The sequence below is a fragment of the Strongylocentrotus purpuratus genome, unplaced genomic scaffold, assembly GCF_000002235.5.
Source record: "Strongylocentrotus purpuratus isolate Spur 01 unplaced genomic scaffold, Spur_5.0 spur5_scaffold_7, whole genome shotgun sequence".
In the NCBI taxonomy this organism is placed as follows: Eukaryota; Metazoa; Echinodermata; class Echinoidea; order Camarodonta; family Strongylocentrotidae; genus Strongylocentrotus; species Strongylocentrotus purpuratus.
In genome coordinates this window covers 27,160-40,558 of record NW_022145613.1, presented here as the reverse complement: position 1 = coordinate 40,558, position 13,399 = coordinate 27,160, and the positions used below count along the sequence as shown (strand labels likewise).

At 38.8% G+C, this 13,399-nt stretch overlaps 1 protein-coding gene across 1 annotated transcript; it reads left to right on the top strand.

Moving 5' to 3' along the window:
- The first annotated feature begins 2,169 nt into the window (after positions 1–2,169).
- On the top strand, positions 2,170–5,612 carry LOC115919743 (DNA-directed RNA polymerase III subunit RPC10-like). The gene is given in 4 exon segments (XM_030973826.1): positions 2,170–2,399; positions 4,152–4,239; positions 4,643–4,663; positions 4,666–5,612. Coding segments are annotated over 4 exon segments (321 nt in total). The 5' UTR covers positions 2,170–2,291; the 3' UTR covers positions 4,770–5,612.
- Positions 5,613–13,399: the final 7,787 nt, after the last annotated feature.

Sequence of the window (13,399 nt, the reverse complement as noted above, 5' to 3'; positions counted from 1 at the left end):
CGATACAGCAACATAAGTATATATGCTATATCCATGCATCCCCGTCTCTCTCTTATACGCCCACCCTCGGTCTCTTACCCCGGCCCCTGCCGCCCCTCTCTCCTCTCTTTCACCCCCCGTCTATTTTTTTTTTTTTTGGCTTCTTTATCCTTTTCTTTCTTTTCCTTGTCCTCTTTCATTCTTCTTTTCTCTTTCCTTTTTTCTTTTCCTTTCCTTCTCATTCCCCCTTTCTCATTTTTCCCGACAGCAGCGCAATTTTACCGACACTGATATCCTGTCAGTCAGGTGGGGGGGGGGGGGTCGCACCCCACACACCATTTAGTGACGCCCTGGAGCAAGCAGGGGTCACCCTATCGCTGGAAAGGTAACAATTTTTCAACATGATTCGCTATCTATTACGATGTAAGGAATGGGGCGTCTGGCATGTCCCAGGGGGGGGGGCATTGGGGGCCCTAAAAGGTGCCCCCATAGTCATTATATTCCTTCTACTGTACTAACCCTCTGACATGCAAAAAATCCTGAAAAGAATTCTCAAACCACATAGATATTTATGGTTTTCTTTGAAGGTGTCATGTGTAACACCCTATAACAGTGATTTACAGTAAATTCCCACAACTATTTTTAGTTTTTCCAAACGTTTTCCGATGAAAAAAGACCTAAAACAGGCTTTAACAAATCTTTCAACATATCTGGAATGGTACATAGAGCCAATATATTCATTCACCTAAAATGTAATTAAATTGTAAAAATATTGCTGGGAGAATTAAGGAATCGATCAGATCAGTTTTTCCCAATTTGTATCATTAATAATAATCCGTTTTCACTCCAACTTTCAGATTATCTTTAATTGTACATCAAGCATTGAGGTAACTACCATAGCACCTCTTTCTCTCAATGTTACCAAGTCATTACTTTGTATCCATAATATCTTAAATGTTTTATATTTTAGGCCTTATGTTCATTTTGATCTAGTTTTTTTTAGTTTGTTTTAGTTTTTAATTAGTTTTTGTTATTATTCATTTGATATAATTTTCTCAATCTCTTATGGTATGTTGTTTATATAATGTCTTTGTTTTCTACAATGTATTCTATTGTTTGTGTGTAAATCTGTGTAGGTACAGGGCTCTTTTGTAAAGCAGGCCTTTGGCACTAAAAAAAAACGAAAACTGGTAAGCGGTCACTTTTTTTTTTTTTTTGGTCTCGAAATTTCAAAATTTGACATTTTTCTTCGTTGGGGGGGGGGGGGGGTGTAAGGTCACCTTTTTTAGGTTAACCTTTTTTTTTTTTTTTTTTTTAATAATTAAAAAAAAAAAAAAAAAAAAAAAACCCAAAGGGGGGGGGGGTTTTGGTTTTTTTAGGGGGGTTTACACACATAAAAATACCAAAGGGGGGGGGTGGGGGGGGTTTGAACCCCCCAAACCCCCCCCCCCCTGCGTACGCCCCTGGTTGGGGGTTAAACCCCCCTTTGGTATTTTTATGTGTGTAAACCCCCTAAAAAAATCTAAAACCTCCCTTTTTTTTTTGTTTTTCGGTTCATTATAAAAAAAAAAAAAAAAAAAATTATACCCACGGCTAACCTAAAAAAGGTAACCTTACCCCCCCCCCAACGAAGATAAACGCAAATATTCAAATTTCGAGACCCCCCCCCCAAAAAAAAAGTGTCCGCTTGCCCCCCTTGCCCCTTCTATTTGACAGTCACAGCCCCTATCATTTCGAAGCGCACTTCTCATTGAGAGGTGTGCGGAGTTTGAATAATAACACGTAATAGAGTTAAAAAATCGACCCCCACTACCCCCTGTCGAATTATTGGGCCACCGGCCATGCAGCTGTCTGTTCTGCTTCCCCACTCGCCAGCGAATATTTTAAACCGTAGGATGGCAACTGAAGATTTATGAATTATGCATTAGGTTAAGGGCGCTCTAGCTAATTATTTAAAAAAAAAATCTCTTCCCTTTCTTCTTCTTCTTCTAAAAATTAATTTTGTATGTTTATTTATTACAAAAGATTCAATCATAGGTTATGGTCCAATAACTATAATGTAAAATATTTGATTATACATTTATGTCTGTAACCAAAGACTGTAAGCTAAAGACTAAACGGAATAATAAGTTTTCAAGGCGCACTCGATACCACATATAATATGCATGATCAGACAACAGCAGACCTTATAAATATTCATATACGTGTACGTCATACGCGTACTATTCATGATTCTGTCGATTTCAACGCCAACGTAATGGATTGCACATCCAATCCAACTTCCAAGTTTGTGTAAATTGTAATTTTTCAAAATGTTGTTTTGCCCAACATGTGCAAATGTCTTGGTTGTTGAGGAAGGACCAAAGTGCCTGAGATTCGCTTGCAATACCTGTCCATACGTTCACAACGTGACCCGAAAAGTGAGTAGTCTATCAAACGTAGTTATTTATTTAAACAGAGCTCAGACTCAGAGCCTCATCATGCATTTAATGCCAGCGCAATGGTCGGGAGGGCGCGGGGCGCGAACGGGCTCCTGTGACTGTGAATTTACACCCGGCATGGGGTGTCTCTTTCGCTCGATAGGTTCGGCTCGTCTCTGTAGAGACAGAAGCCGAAAATAGGGTCTGCTCTGCAAACTTTGGTGGCTTAATCTGGCCACCAAATTTGCCCGAAATCCTAAATTTTACTTTTAGCAGATTTATATCCGATGCATTTATCCTCGAAAATTACAGCGAACCAATGCAATGTCAATAATTACCCTTGGCTTTAATTTTAGACTTTTACCATTGGCGTATTTCTATCACGAAATGTGCTGGATTGAGGCCTAGAAATCTACACACATTTTGGACATGGCACACACCACACTGCAGTGCGTAATTTTCGTTGTATGAAGTTGCATTTACTGAGGAAGAAGAAGAAGAAGACCGAATCTCATCCCTTCTAGTCTACGCCGAAGGAAAAATGATTATAACGGAAAAACTGTGCATGTCATTACGAACTCGTAGCTCGTGCACAGTTTTTCCTTCATAATCATTTTGCCTTCGGCGTAGACTAGAAGGAATGAGATTTAGATGACGTCATAGTTCATACACAACCCCGGCTGCAAGATTTTCTTCATCTTGACCCATAATTTCCTGAAAAGGGACCATTAAATGGATTCAAGTAGTCGAGTTGGTAAGTGAAACCGAAGTAGTTAAGCATGTAGCTAATTTTGGACTAAAAATGCATCGGATACGCATCCGGTAAAATATCAAAATTAGGGATTAAGTTTGGCCAAGTTTTGTGTAACGTTTCTTTACACAAAACGCGTGAACACTAAAGCGTATAGGGCTGTTCTGTCTCTAAAGAGAGAGCCGACCTTACCAAATCAGAGGCTAACGAACGAAAGAGACAGAAAAATTTGGTCTACAAATGTGCATACAATTTTCAAACTGACTGAAGAGTTCAGTTGACTATCTAATTAATACAATTAATACAAGGCATTTGAACAATGATGTTATAAACGTAGAATGAACAAAACAAATAGATAAACAAAATCAAATAAATACAAAGAATTATTCATTGCATCAAAACACAGATGTTATCAAAGAGATAAGGAAGGAGAGAGGAGAGGGTAGATGACAAGCCTAAACAGGGTACCTTATACGATGATAAAAACTACACTGTATGAGAAAGAGAATGGAACTGGGACATAATACAAGTTTACTTTTTAGTAGATCCCCCATTTTATTTAGCTTTTTGAAATGTATTTATCATACCTATGATTGTATCTTTTGTTACAGCTATTAGTCTACCATGTACATTATGTTTTTATATTGTATGTTTTGTTATAATTATTACGATGTGCATTATGTTCAATTATGTTATCTTCGATAAAATGGAAAAAATAAACTTGAAACTTGAATGAGGGTGATAAAATTATGTGAATAACTAAATACTAAGAGATAAGGAGGGGAAAGACGAAAGGTGAGAAGAAAGATAGCTGAGGAGAGTGAGTGAGAGAGAGAGAGAGAGAAAGAGAGAGAGAGAGAGAGTGAGTGAGAGAAAGTACATGACTGAGACAGACAGAATGCTTGATGTATCCTATTCCTAAGTAGAACAGAGCCAATTAGTAATTTATCCTCATTTCCCCCTCTCTCTCGCTCTCTCTTTCTGTTTGTCTCCCTTTTAAGCTCGCCAATAGAAAATATCCACGTCTGAAAGAAGTAGATGATGTCTTAGGCGGTGCAGCAGCATGGGAGAATGTCGACTCAACAGCTGGTAAGCCTATTTGGTTGTTATATCATGAGACCCCATAATACAGTACACCTCAGTAACAAAATTTAACAGGAGTTATATACGGACAATGCAACACAGTGACATAGCAAATTTATCAATTTGAAAATTCCATCTGCGTGTAAGCAGCGATCACAACTTGAAAAATTTGTAATTTACTTCTTTGATGAATACACATTTATTAATTTGTTCAAGATGTCACAAAAAAATAATTTTTGTGTATTCTTTCAGAGCAAATTGCTTACTGGCATATGGGATATTCCTCTAAAGTGTATTTAATGTCTTAATTACATTTAGATTTCACTTTATACTTTCATGTCGAAAATTAAACATGTTTAGCCTGTCATAGTTATACATTTATTTGGGTTTTCTTTTTCAACACCACCAGAAAAATGCCCTAAGTGTGAACACCGAGGGCCTATTTCATGCAAATGCAGACTCGTTCTGCTGACGAACCAATGACCACCTTCTACAAGTGCTGTTACCAACAATGCGGACATAGATGGAATGAATGACGGACCAGGAAGTGATGTCATGTTATTTGAATATGAACAAACATACAGTTCTGGCAGTGCAGGCATTGCTAGACTGAGCAGGATGTGAAGCGGTTGTAAGGCTTTATGGAAATAATCTGTCATCATCTTGTGAATTGAACTCCTTGACTGTTATCTAACTCCCCCAAAATGTGTTTGGAAAATCAAGTTTGAATGATTATCTCTCTTGTTATGCCATAACCATCGCTATGTTTAGTATCATTGGAACGTGTGTTTAAACCTGTTTAAAATGATACCCCATTTGTTTACGGACTTAACAATCATGGAATGTGCATTCAATAAAAATAAGGGGCAAGGTGAAAAGTCAAAGTTGCAAAATGCACTGCTCTTGTTCGGCTGTGCATTCTTTCTTAGAAGAGTAAAGGGCTGCTATGTAGTGTGCTACATAACAATACCAGTGCTTACCAGTGCATTTTGCAAGTTTACACTTTTGACCCTGCCCTTTATTACGATGTACTGCTCATTCCATGACTGCAGATCATGATAAATATGGTATCATTTTAAAGAGTAATAAACATACTGGTACTTTCTAATGATACTAAACAAAGCAACAGTTGTCCCATGAGAAGATTTTTGTTATGTAGTATTCTCTATTGTATCATGCAACTTATTTCAAATTGCAATACATAAAATATAGAGTGCACAATATATACACAACTCAATTTTTTTGAATGAATAAATCTTATCTGTCATCATCTAAGAGAGATATAATCGATCGAACTTGAGTTTCCAAAATGTTGTTGATGGTTAGTGAACATGATACATCTGACCAGGAACTGTGAGTTTAGATCCAGAAGGATCCAATATACTTCATGATTACGAAAGGATGGACTTCAGTCCAGTGGCGGATCCAGGGGGGGGGGGGGGGGGGGGGGGGGGGGGGAGGGCCCCCCCCTTGAGAAAAAAAATCACGTAAAATCACGTGATTTTTACCTTTTTGGGGGGTTGGCCCCCCCCCCTGGCGCTCAAGGGGGGGGGGGGGTGCAATTGAATTTTTTTTTGAGGATCAAAAAAAAAAAAAAAAAATGTGCTCACTAGTTGTTGTATTTCATGGAGAATGAAATTTCATGAATGCAATTGTGCTTTAGGGCAGGTTTTTTAAGTGGGGGTGCCACAAAACATGCTGTGAGAGAAATTGGTAAAGATCCATTTGTATCCATCTTGTAATATACATGAATTTCGTGGGGAAAAAATGTTTGAAACCGCTATGTATATTCACTGGGAAAAAAAAGAGAAAGTTTTATGGACATTTTTTAAAAGTGTATTTTCACAGAATTTAGAAACAAGATGATTTCAGGCAGTGAGGTGCCTGAATAAGTCCATATGTTGGCAATGAGGTGCCCGAATATCTATTAGATAGCAAATTACTGGAATATTGTCACATTTGGGCGACAAGGTGCCCAAATAAATCTTCTTATCGTTTTGTACGACACTTGTTTGCTTCACTCGCTAGGAACACTGAGAAACAGAATGATTCTGAATAGCAAGATGCCCGAAATCCTCATATTCGTGTATGGAGGTGACCAAATATGTGATTTTCGTATTCTTGTACTCGTACATGTATTTCTTTTAATCTTATCAAGCAGTGGCGTCCGCAGGATTTTTTCAAGGGGGGGTTTTTAAAATCGGGCCCGAAAAATCTGCTCCCGAAAATTTGAAAATCGCGCCGGCCGAAAAGTCACTCAGTTTGGGGGGGGGGGGGTAAGCCTACACTTTTTTTTTTTTTTTTTTTTTTTTTTTTTTTTTTGAGTCCAAAAAAAAATCGCAACAACTCAGCCAGCCGAAAAGTCACTCCCGAAAATTTGAAAATCGCGCCGGCCGAAAAGTCACTCAGTTTGGGGGGGGGGGGGGGGGGGAGGTAAGCAGACACTTTTTTTTTTTGAGTCCAAAAAAAAATCGCAACGACTCAGCCAGCCGGAAAGTCGCTTAGTGTGGGGGGGGGGGGGGGGGGGGTAAGAGAACACTTTTTTTTCTTTTTTTTTTTGGTCTTGAAATTTGAAAATTTGACATTTTGTTCCGTTGGGGGGGGGGGGGGGGGAAGGTCACCTTTATTTAGGTCAGCCATTGTTACAATTTTTTTTTTTTTTTTGAGTCCAAAAAAAAATCGCAACGACTCAGCCAGTCGAAAAGTCGCTTAGTGTTGGGGGGGGGGGGGGGGGGGGGGGGGGGGGTAAGCGGACACTTTTTTTGTTTTTTTTAGGTGTCCAAAAAAAAATCGCAACGACTCAGCCAGCCGAAAAGTGCTTAGTGTGGGGGGGGGGGGGGGGGGGGGGTAAGCTGACACTTTTTTTTTTTTTTCGAGTCCAAAAAAAGTCGCAACGACTCAGCCAGCCGAAAAGTCACTTAGTGTGGGGGGGCGGGGGGGGGGGGGGGGGGGGGGGTAAGAGGACACTTTATTTCTTTTTTTTTTGTCTCAAAATTTGTTCCGTTGGGGGGGGGGGTAAGGTCACCTTTTTTAGGTCAGCCATTGGTATAATTTAAAAAAAATAAAAAAAAATCAAAGGGGGGGGGGTTAGGGTTTTCACAAAAAAAAACATACACAAAATATATACATAAAAAAACTCAAGGGGGGGGGGTTTAAACCCAACCCCCCCCCCCCTGCGTACGTGCCTGTTATCAAGTGTGTTTCAAAATGTAACAAATTACCATATTAAAAATGTCATTGTTGGCTCGCTCGCTCGCTGAAAAAACACACAACAAAACAGAACTTTGTGTCCGTAGGCATTTGACGAGTACCAGAGTAAGATGAAACGAATCTTCTGTAATGAGTTTGGGATTTGGATAACGGCAAAACTTCTAATTCTTAAAAAGGTATGAGGCTATAAAAAGGTAAAAGCTGATTTCTGGAACTGGTCACCACCAGAATCATGAATGTCTTTAGGTATTCTTGTCATATATGCTTTCAAGATTTGCCATTCAACTACAAAAAAAAAAAACACTAACAAAATCAGTAGAAAGAAAAGCTATGACTTGTAGTTATAGATTATAAATCAGAAAAATATACAACCTGTAAATGTCAAATTATGAGGAAAGTTATGCATAATAAATTATCACTTTCATTGATTTTCAGTGTAAAAGTTAACAGAAAGAGAAACTTTTGTTTTTAATTGTATGCTTTAACCGCTAAATATAGATGTATGTAGATCCGTAGTGTTTGTGTGTCTTTATTGATAGCGTGGAGAGGAGGAGAAAAGGAAGGAATAAGGTGGATAAGAGGGGAGTAGGATCAGAAGAAGAAGAAGAAAAAAAAAGTATGGCATCATCGAGAGGAGGGATGAGCAGAAATATGCTGAGATGTAAAGAAAGAGAGAGGATGGAAAGAAAATATGCAAACGAAGAGAGGAAAGGATAGGGAAAAAGTAGGAATTATAAAGATTAGGAAGGATGGAATGAAGCAAAAGATGGGCAGAGTTTTCAATCACAAAAGGGCAGTTTAATTGCTCAAGATTATTGGTGTGGGTAAAACCTGAGGGGGTACGACGCTGTCATTCCCGAGTGTGTGTGTGTGTGTGTGTATTGGGTTTTTACAGACATGTATCACTCAAGGGCACTCGAGAATGTGGAGCGGGTACCTATTAGATACCTATTAGAACAAAAAGTAATTGATAAAGTGGGGGCATCGTGCTCCCCTGGAGCGCCGCATCTGTCTTAACACAATTAATAATAGTTCTTCAATGGTCTGGCTGCAGATGCTGCGCTGCAAGGCCGCCGTATGTATCTTATATAAACAAATACAATAAATAACAACACACGTTTTCACGTGGTTGTTGGTGAGTGCATATATTTCACCTTTTTTTGTTGTCATAACCATGAATATTTCCCTGGGATTTATTGGGGTCTTTCAACATTTAGATTTAAAAAATCTTTAAATTTTTTATATGAGTTGCATGTTACATCCTGTCAAGGAAATTGCATGGGGAATTATATATATAATCCTAACCCTAACCCTAACCCTAAAATCCTTGTTTTCACATGTAAACCTAAATACCTAATGCTATCTAAATTATAGGCCTATGGCAATTAATTTTTCGAAGGCCGAAAGGAGGCATAGTCTCCGCGATTTATGCCTGGTTTATATGATTTAAGGAAGCATTCATTGATCTTTTCTAGATAGCCTACCGGTACTCAAAATTTATCTGATTCACATTTAATATTTTGAAGGAAGTAGAGGAGATTCAACCGCCATGCATGGGACTGATGACTGTGCGATTTATCTTTGTACTCCATTATATGCATATCACAGCAGGGGCGGTCTAGCGTTTTTCAAATTTGGGGGGGGGGGGGGGAACAACAAAAAAGGGCACCTTCTGGAAGAAAGGGGCATTTACAAAGGGAAAGTTCAATTCGGAAATTTAATATTTTTAGACATTGGCGACTGCAAAAATCTTTGATTATATAAAGCTTTGGGTGAAAATAAAGAAAATGTTGTTCTTAGTCGCTTTAAATCAGGAGCACATTTAATTGGGAAAGGAAAGGGGGGGGGGGGGGGCAAATTTCCAAAGATATCGAAAAATGGGCAATTAACAGATCGAAGGAAAATAACACTATTATTAGAAATGATAAGCTAGGGCACATGCCCGCCCCCAGGTACCCATATGCATGTTCCCTCCTTTTGACCCGGCCCCCATCCACTCAGTATTATTTAGGGTACGCAATTTTGTGTATGTACGTACGAGCCGGACTTTGATACGTGAAAAGTACCCCTTGGGCTTGGGCACGTGTCGAAATGAAAGTGGCTCTACATATCAGAGATGAAAAGGGGGTGCTTAATTAATATAAATTACAGAGTCATACATGCAAAGGAGGCACCTCTCAAATGTTAATGGGCACTCATCGGACAGGCGCGTATAAGAATGTTCTGAAAATTAAGAGGCAATGATAAGAGGTGATGAAGGGGCACTGATCAAAGATGGTAAAGCCAATAAGGGGCGAAAAATATCGCGAGCGGGGGCAATATAGGTAGAATAGAATAGAACTTATTGACTCATTCGACCTCCTTCTGCAGGCGCGGATCCAGGATTTTCCAATAGGGGGGGGGGGGGGCCGGAAATTTGAAAATTGCGCAGACCTTTTTTTAAAACTCAACATGTCAATACTTACAAGGTCATATTAGAAGCACCATACCGGTACAATTTTTGTCATTTCAATTGGGGGGGGGGGGGGGGGGGGGCTATAACCTCTTGCCCGAAAAAGTAATTTTCTGGTTTTACAATTCGGCTAGTGAGCGAAGCGATCGAGCACAAATTTGAGCATAATATGTACATGTATATTACGAAAGTGTTATTTATCACGAAAATAAACGAGAAAAGATATCAAAAATTCATATTTGGGCAGCTCGCTGCCCCCCCCCCCCCCATTACGCGCGAAGCGCAGAAGCTGTGATGTTTCATGAAATTATTAGAGGAGAGGATTCGGTGAACCTTTCTCGACTCTAAATCATTGTTTGAATTTATTTCGTCCCCCCCCCTCTCGCGCGAAGCGCGGAACCTTTGACCTTTCATAGTTTAATAAAATTATTAGAGAAAGAATTAGAAGATTCGTTGTTCCATTCTCGACTCTAACTCCTTGTTTGAATTTAGTTCGTCCCCCCTCTCGCGCAAAGCGCGGAAGCTATGACCTTTCATTAATTATTAGAGAAAGAAGAAGATTCGTTATTTCATTTTCGACTCTAAATCCTTGTTTGAATTTAGTTCGTCATCCCCCTCCGCGCGAAGCGCGGAAACTTTGACCTTTCATAGTTTAATGAAATTATAAGAGAAAGAATTAGAAGATTGGTTGTTCCATTCTCGATTCTTAATCTTTCTCTGAACGTAAAGCGCAGAAGCTTAACGTTTTATTAAATTATTATAGAAAGAAGACGATTTGTTGTACTATTCTCGACTCTTGATCCTTATTTGGATTTAGTTTACCCCTCCCGCGCGAAGCGCGGAAGCTTTGACGTTTCATTAAATTATTTATAGAGAAAGAAGACGATTCGTTGTACCGTTCTCGACTCTGAGTACTTGTCTGAATTGAGTCCCCCCCCCCCTTCCCGCGCGAAGCGCGTAAGCTTTGACGCTTCATTAAATTATTAGAGAAAGAAGACGATTCGTTGTACCATCCTCGTCTCTTAATCCTTGTTTGAATTCAGTTTCCCCTCTCTCCCACGCGAAGCGCGGAAGCTTTGACGTTTCCTTAAATTATTAGAGAAAAGGATAATTCGTTGTTCCATTCTCGACTCTAAAATCTTGTTTTAATACAGTTTCCCCCCTCCTGCGCGAAGCGCGGAAGATTTGACATTTCATTACATTATTAGAGAAAGAAGATAATTCGTTGTTCCATTCTCGACTCTATATCGTTGTTTGAATTTAGTTTTTCCCCGCTCGCGCGTAGCGCGGAAGCTTTGACATTTCATTAAATTATTAGAGAAAGAAGACGATTCGTTGTACCGTTCTCGACTCGTCAGAATTTCAAAAATATTTCCTTGTCTGCTCCTTTTTCGTCTGATGTCCTCTCACTGCCCCTACCGCCCCTGGCTACGCGCCTGCTTTACAGGGAAAATGAAACAATCATGATTGTGATAGCACACAATTAGACTAGTAGAAATGAAAGATTTATTACACAAACCATGGATAAATCCATGGTTTTACCAACATGAGTTCAAATACAAGCACAAGCGAGTTGGTATGAGCTGAATCCAAATGAAGGGCAAAATAAGAGTTGTGAAGCGGCCCTACCGCTAATTTAAAATTTGACTGTTGAGTATATAGCTTCTATTTAAAAGACATCCAAAATAGTGTGCCCTTTTTAAATTTCTCACTAAAGAGTGGTGACCTTTGTAGCGCAGGGGCTGTTTTTAACGTTTAACTTTGAATCCGCGGCTCGAGATTTTATGCGGCCGGCCCGGCCCCCTCTATTCAATGACGTTTGCCAAGCCTACTGGAATGACCCCAAATCTTCCGATTACAGTTTTTCCCTTATTCGTTGTTACTGTCACTAAGCGCCATTCCCCCACCCCCCCCCCCCCACTCATCTAGGGTACGCGCAATTATGTTCCCTCTCTTTGAAAGCACCCCTCTATCTCTGGTGTGTAAAGTCAGTACGGGCCGGACTTCGTTGCGTGAACAGTAACCTTTTTTGGAGATTTTGGAAACACAAATTGGGGGGGGGGGGGGGGGGGGGGGACTTTCTTCGTTATCATTTCTCCTTCTTTTTTTTCTCTCTCTCTCTGTTTCTTTTCTCTTCTTTCTTTTCTTTTCTCTTCTCTTTTCTTTTCTCTTCTCCTTTCTTTTCTCTTCTCCTTTTTTTCTTCTCTTCTCCTTTCCTTTTTTTTCTCTTCTTTTCTTCCTCTTTTTTTCTTTTTTTTTGCGCCGCCAATAGGGGGGGGGGCGGCCGTTTCGGCCCCCCCTGGATCCGCCACTGCTTCTGGGGTATCGAAAGTACAACTCATGTAGACATGTACATATGTCATGATAATATAATACATAATAAAGAATACAAACATAGCTTAATAATACAAAGAATACAGATTAACAAAACAACAATATAAAGTAGATAGGAATGATCACCTATAGCCTATATTCTACAATATGGCAAGCATACATGAAAAGTGGAGAATAAAACATGAACAATATAAATACAAATACGAAAAGAAAAAAAAAACTACATTATTGTCTTAACTAAATAATAAATTATAAGTTCCATTTTTTTTACATGTAGACTAATTGATGTGATTGGATTGTTAAGACTAACAAAATACGGCATAAATAAATCGTCCATATTGGACAAACAAAAACATAATGGAATACAATGTAATAAGACAAACAAAAACAAACAGTACACTAACTAAAAATAAACAAAAGAACAAACAAACGATCAAAACTATACTTGACCTAATGAAAGACTGCACGTCGGGTTGTAACATTTTATGAGTGACATAATGATTGGATTGATCAGATTTACAATCTCGAGAAAATTACTTTTGGCGACCAATAGCCGCGACCACTATGGATTCGGGCGAAGTTAGCCCGGAAAACAATAGATTTGGCGCTAATGGTATCTTTAAAACAAAAAGGAAAATGAATGTGTAACATGGGCGATAAAAAAGAAAAAATGAGATCAAATCTTGTAAAAACTAGTATAGAGTCTCAAACGTGAGAATAAAACGTGTCATATTATAGCAGAACAAATACTTATAAACTGGTACATTTCAAGCGTTGAAAACGTTTAATTTTAATTTAAAGTTGAGATTATGATACCCGTTAAAGAACACGCAATTCTATACGGAGTTAAGTTAGGCAAACGAATAGATGTATACCCTACATAATTTTTTCATTCTTAAAAAAATAAATTGAGATAGAACTAAACAAAATACTAAATACTTAAGTTTTTAGAGATTTTGGCCGAGTTTTAACAGTTTCAAAATGTTAAAGGCCTAGATCTATATTAAGACAAAAAAATGTCGGCATGTGACCTATATATGAAAGGAAAAATTAAGATCTCAGTTTTAAATTGGTGTTGGCCAACATTGGTTAAATTCTATAACTATAAGATCATTTTTGTTTAAACATCCAAATCTTTTCTACTTGTTGTGCATGGCCGTTTATTTATCG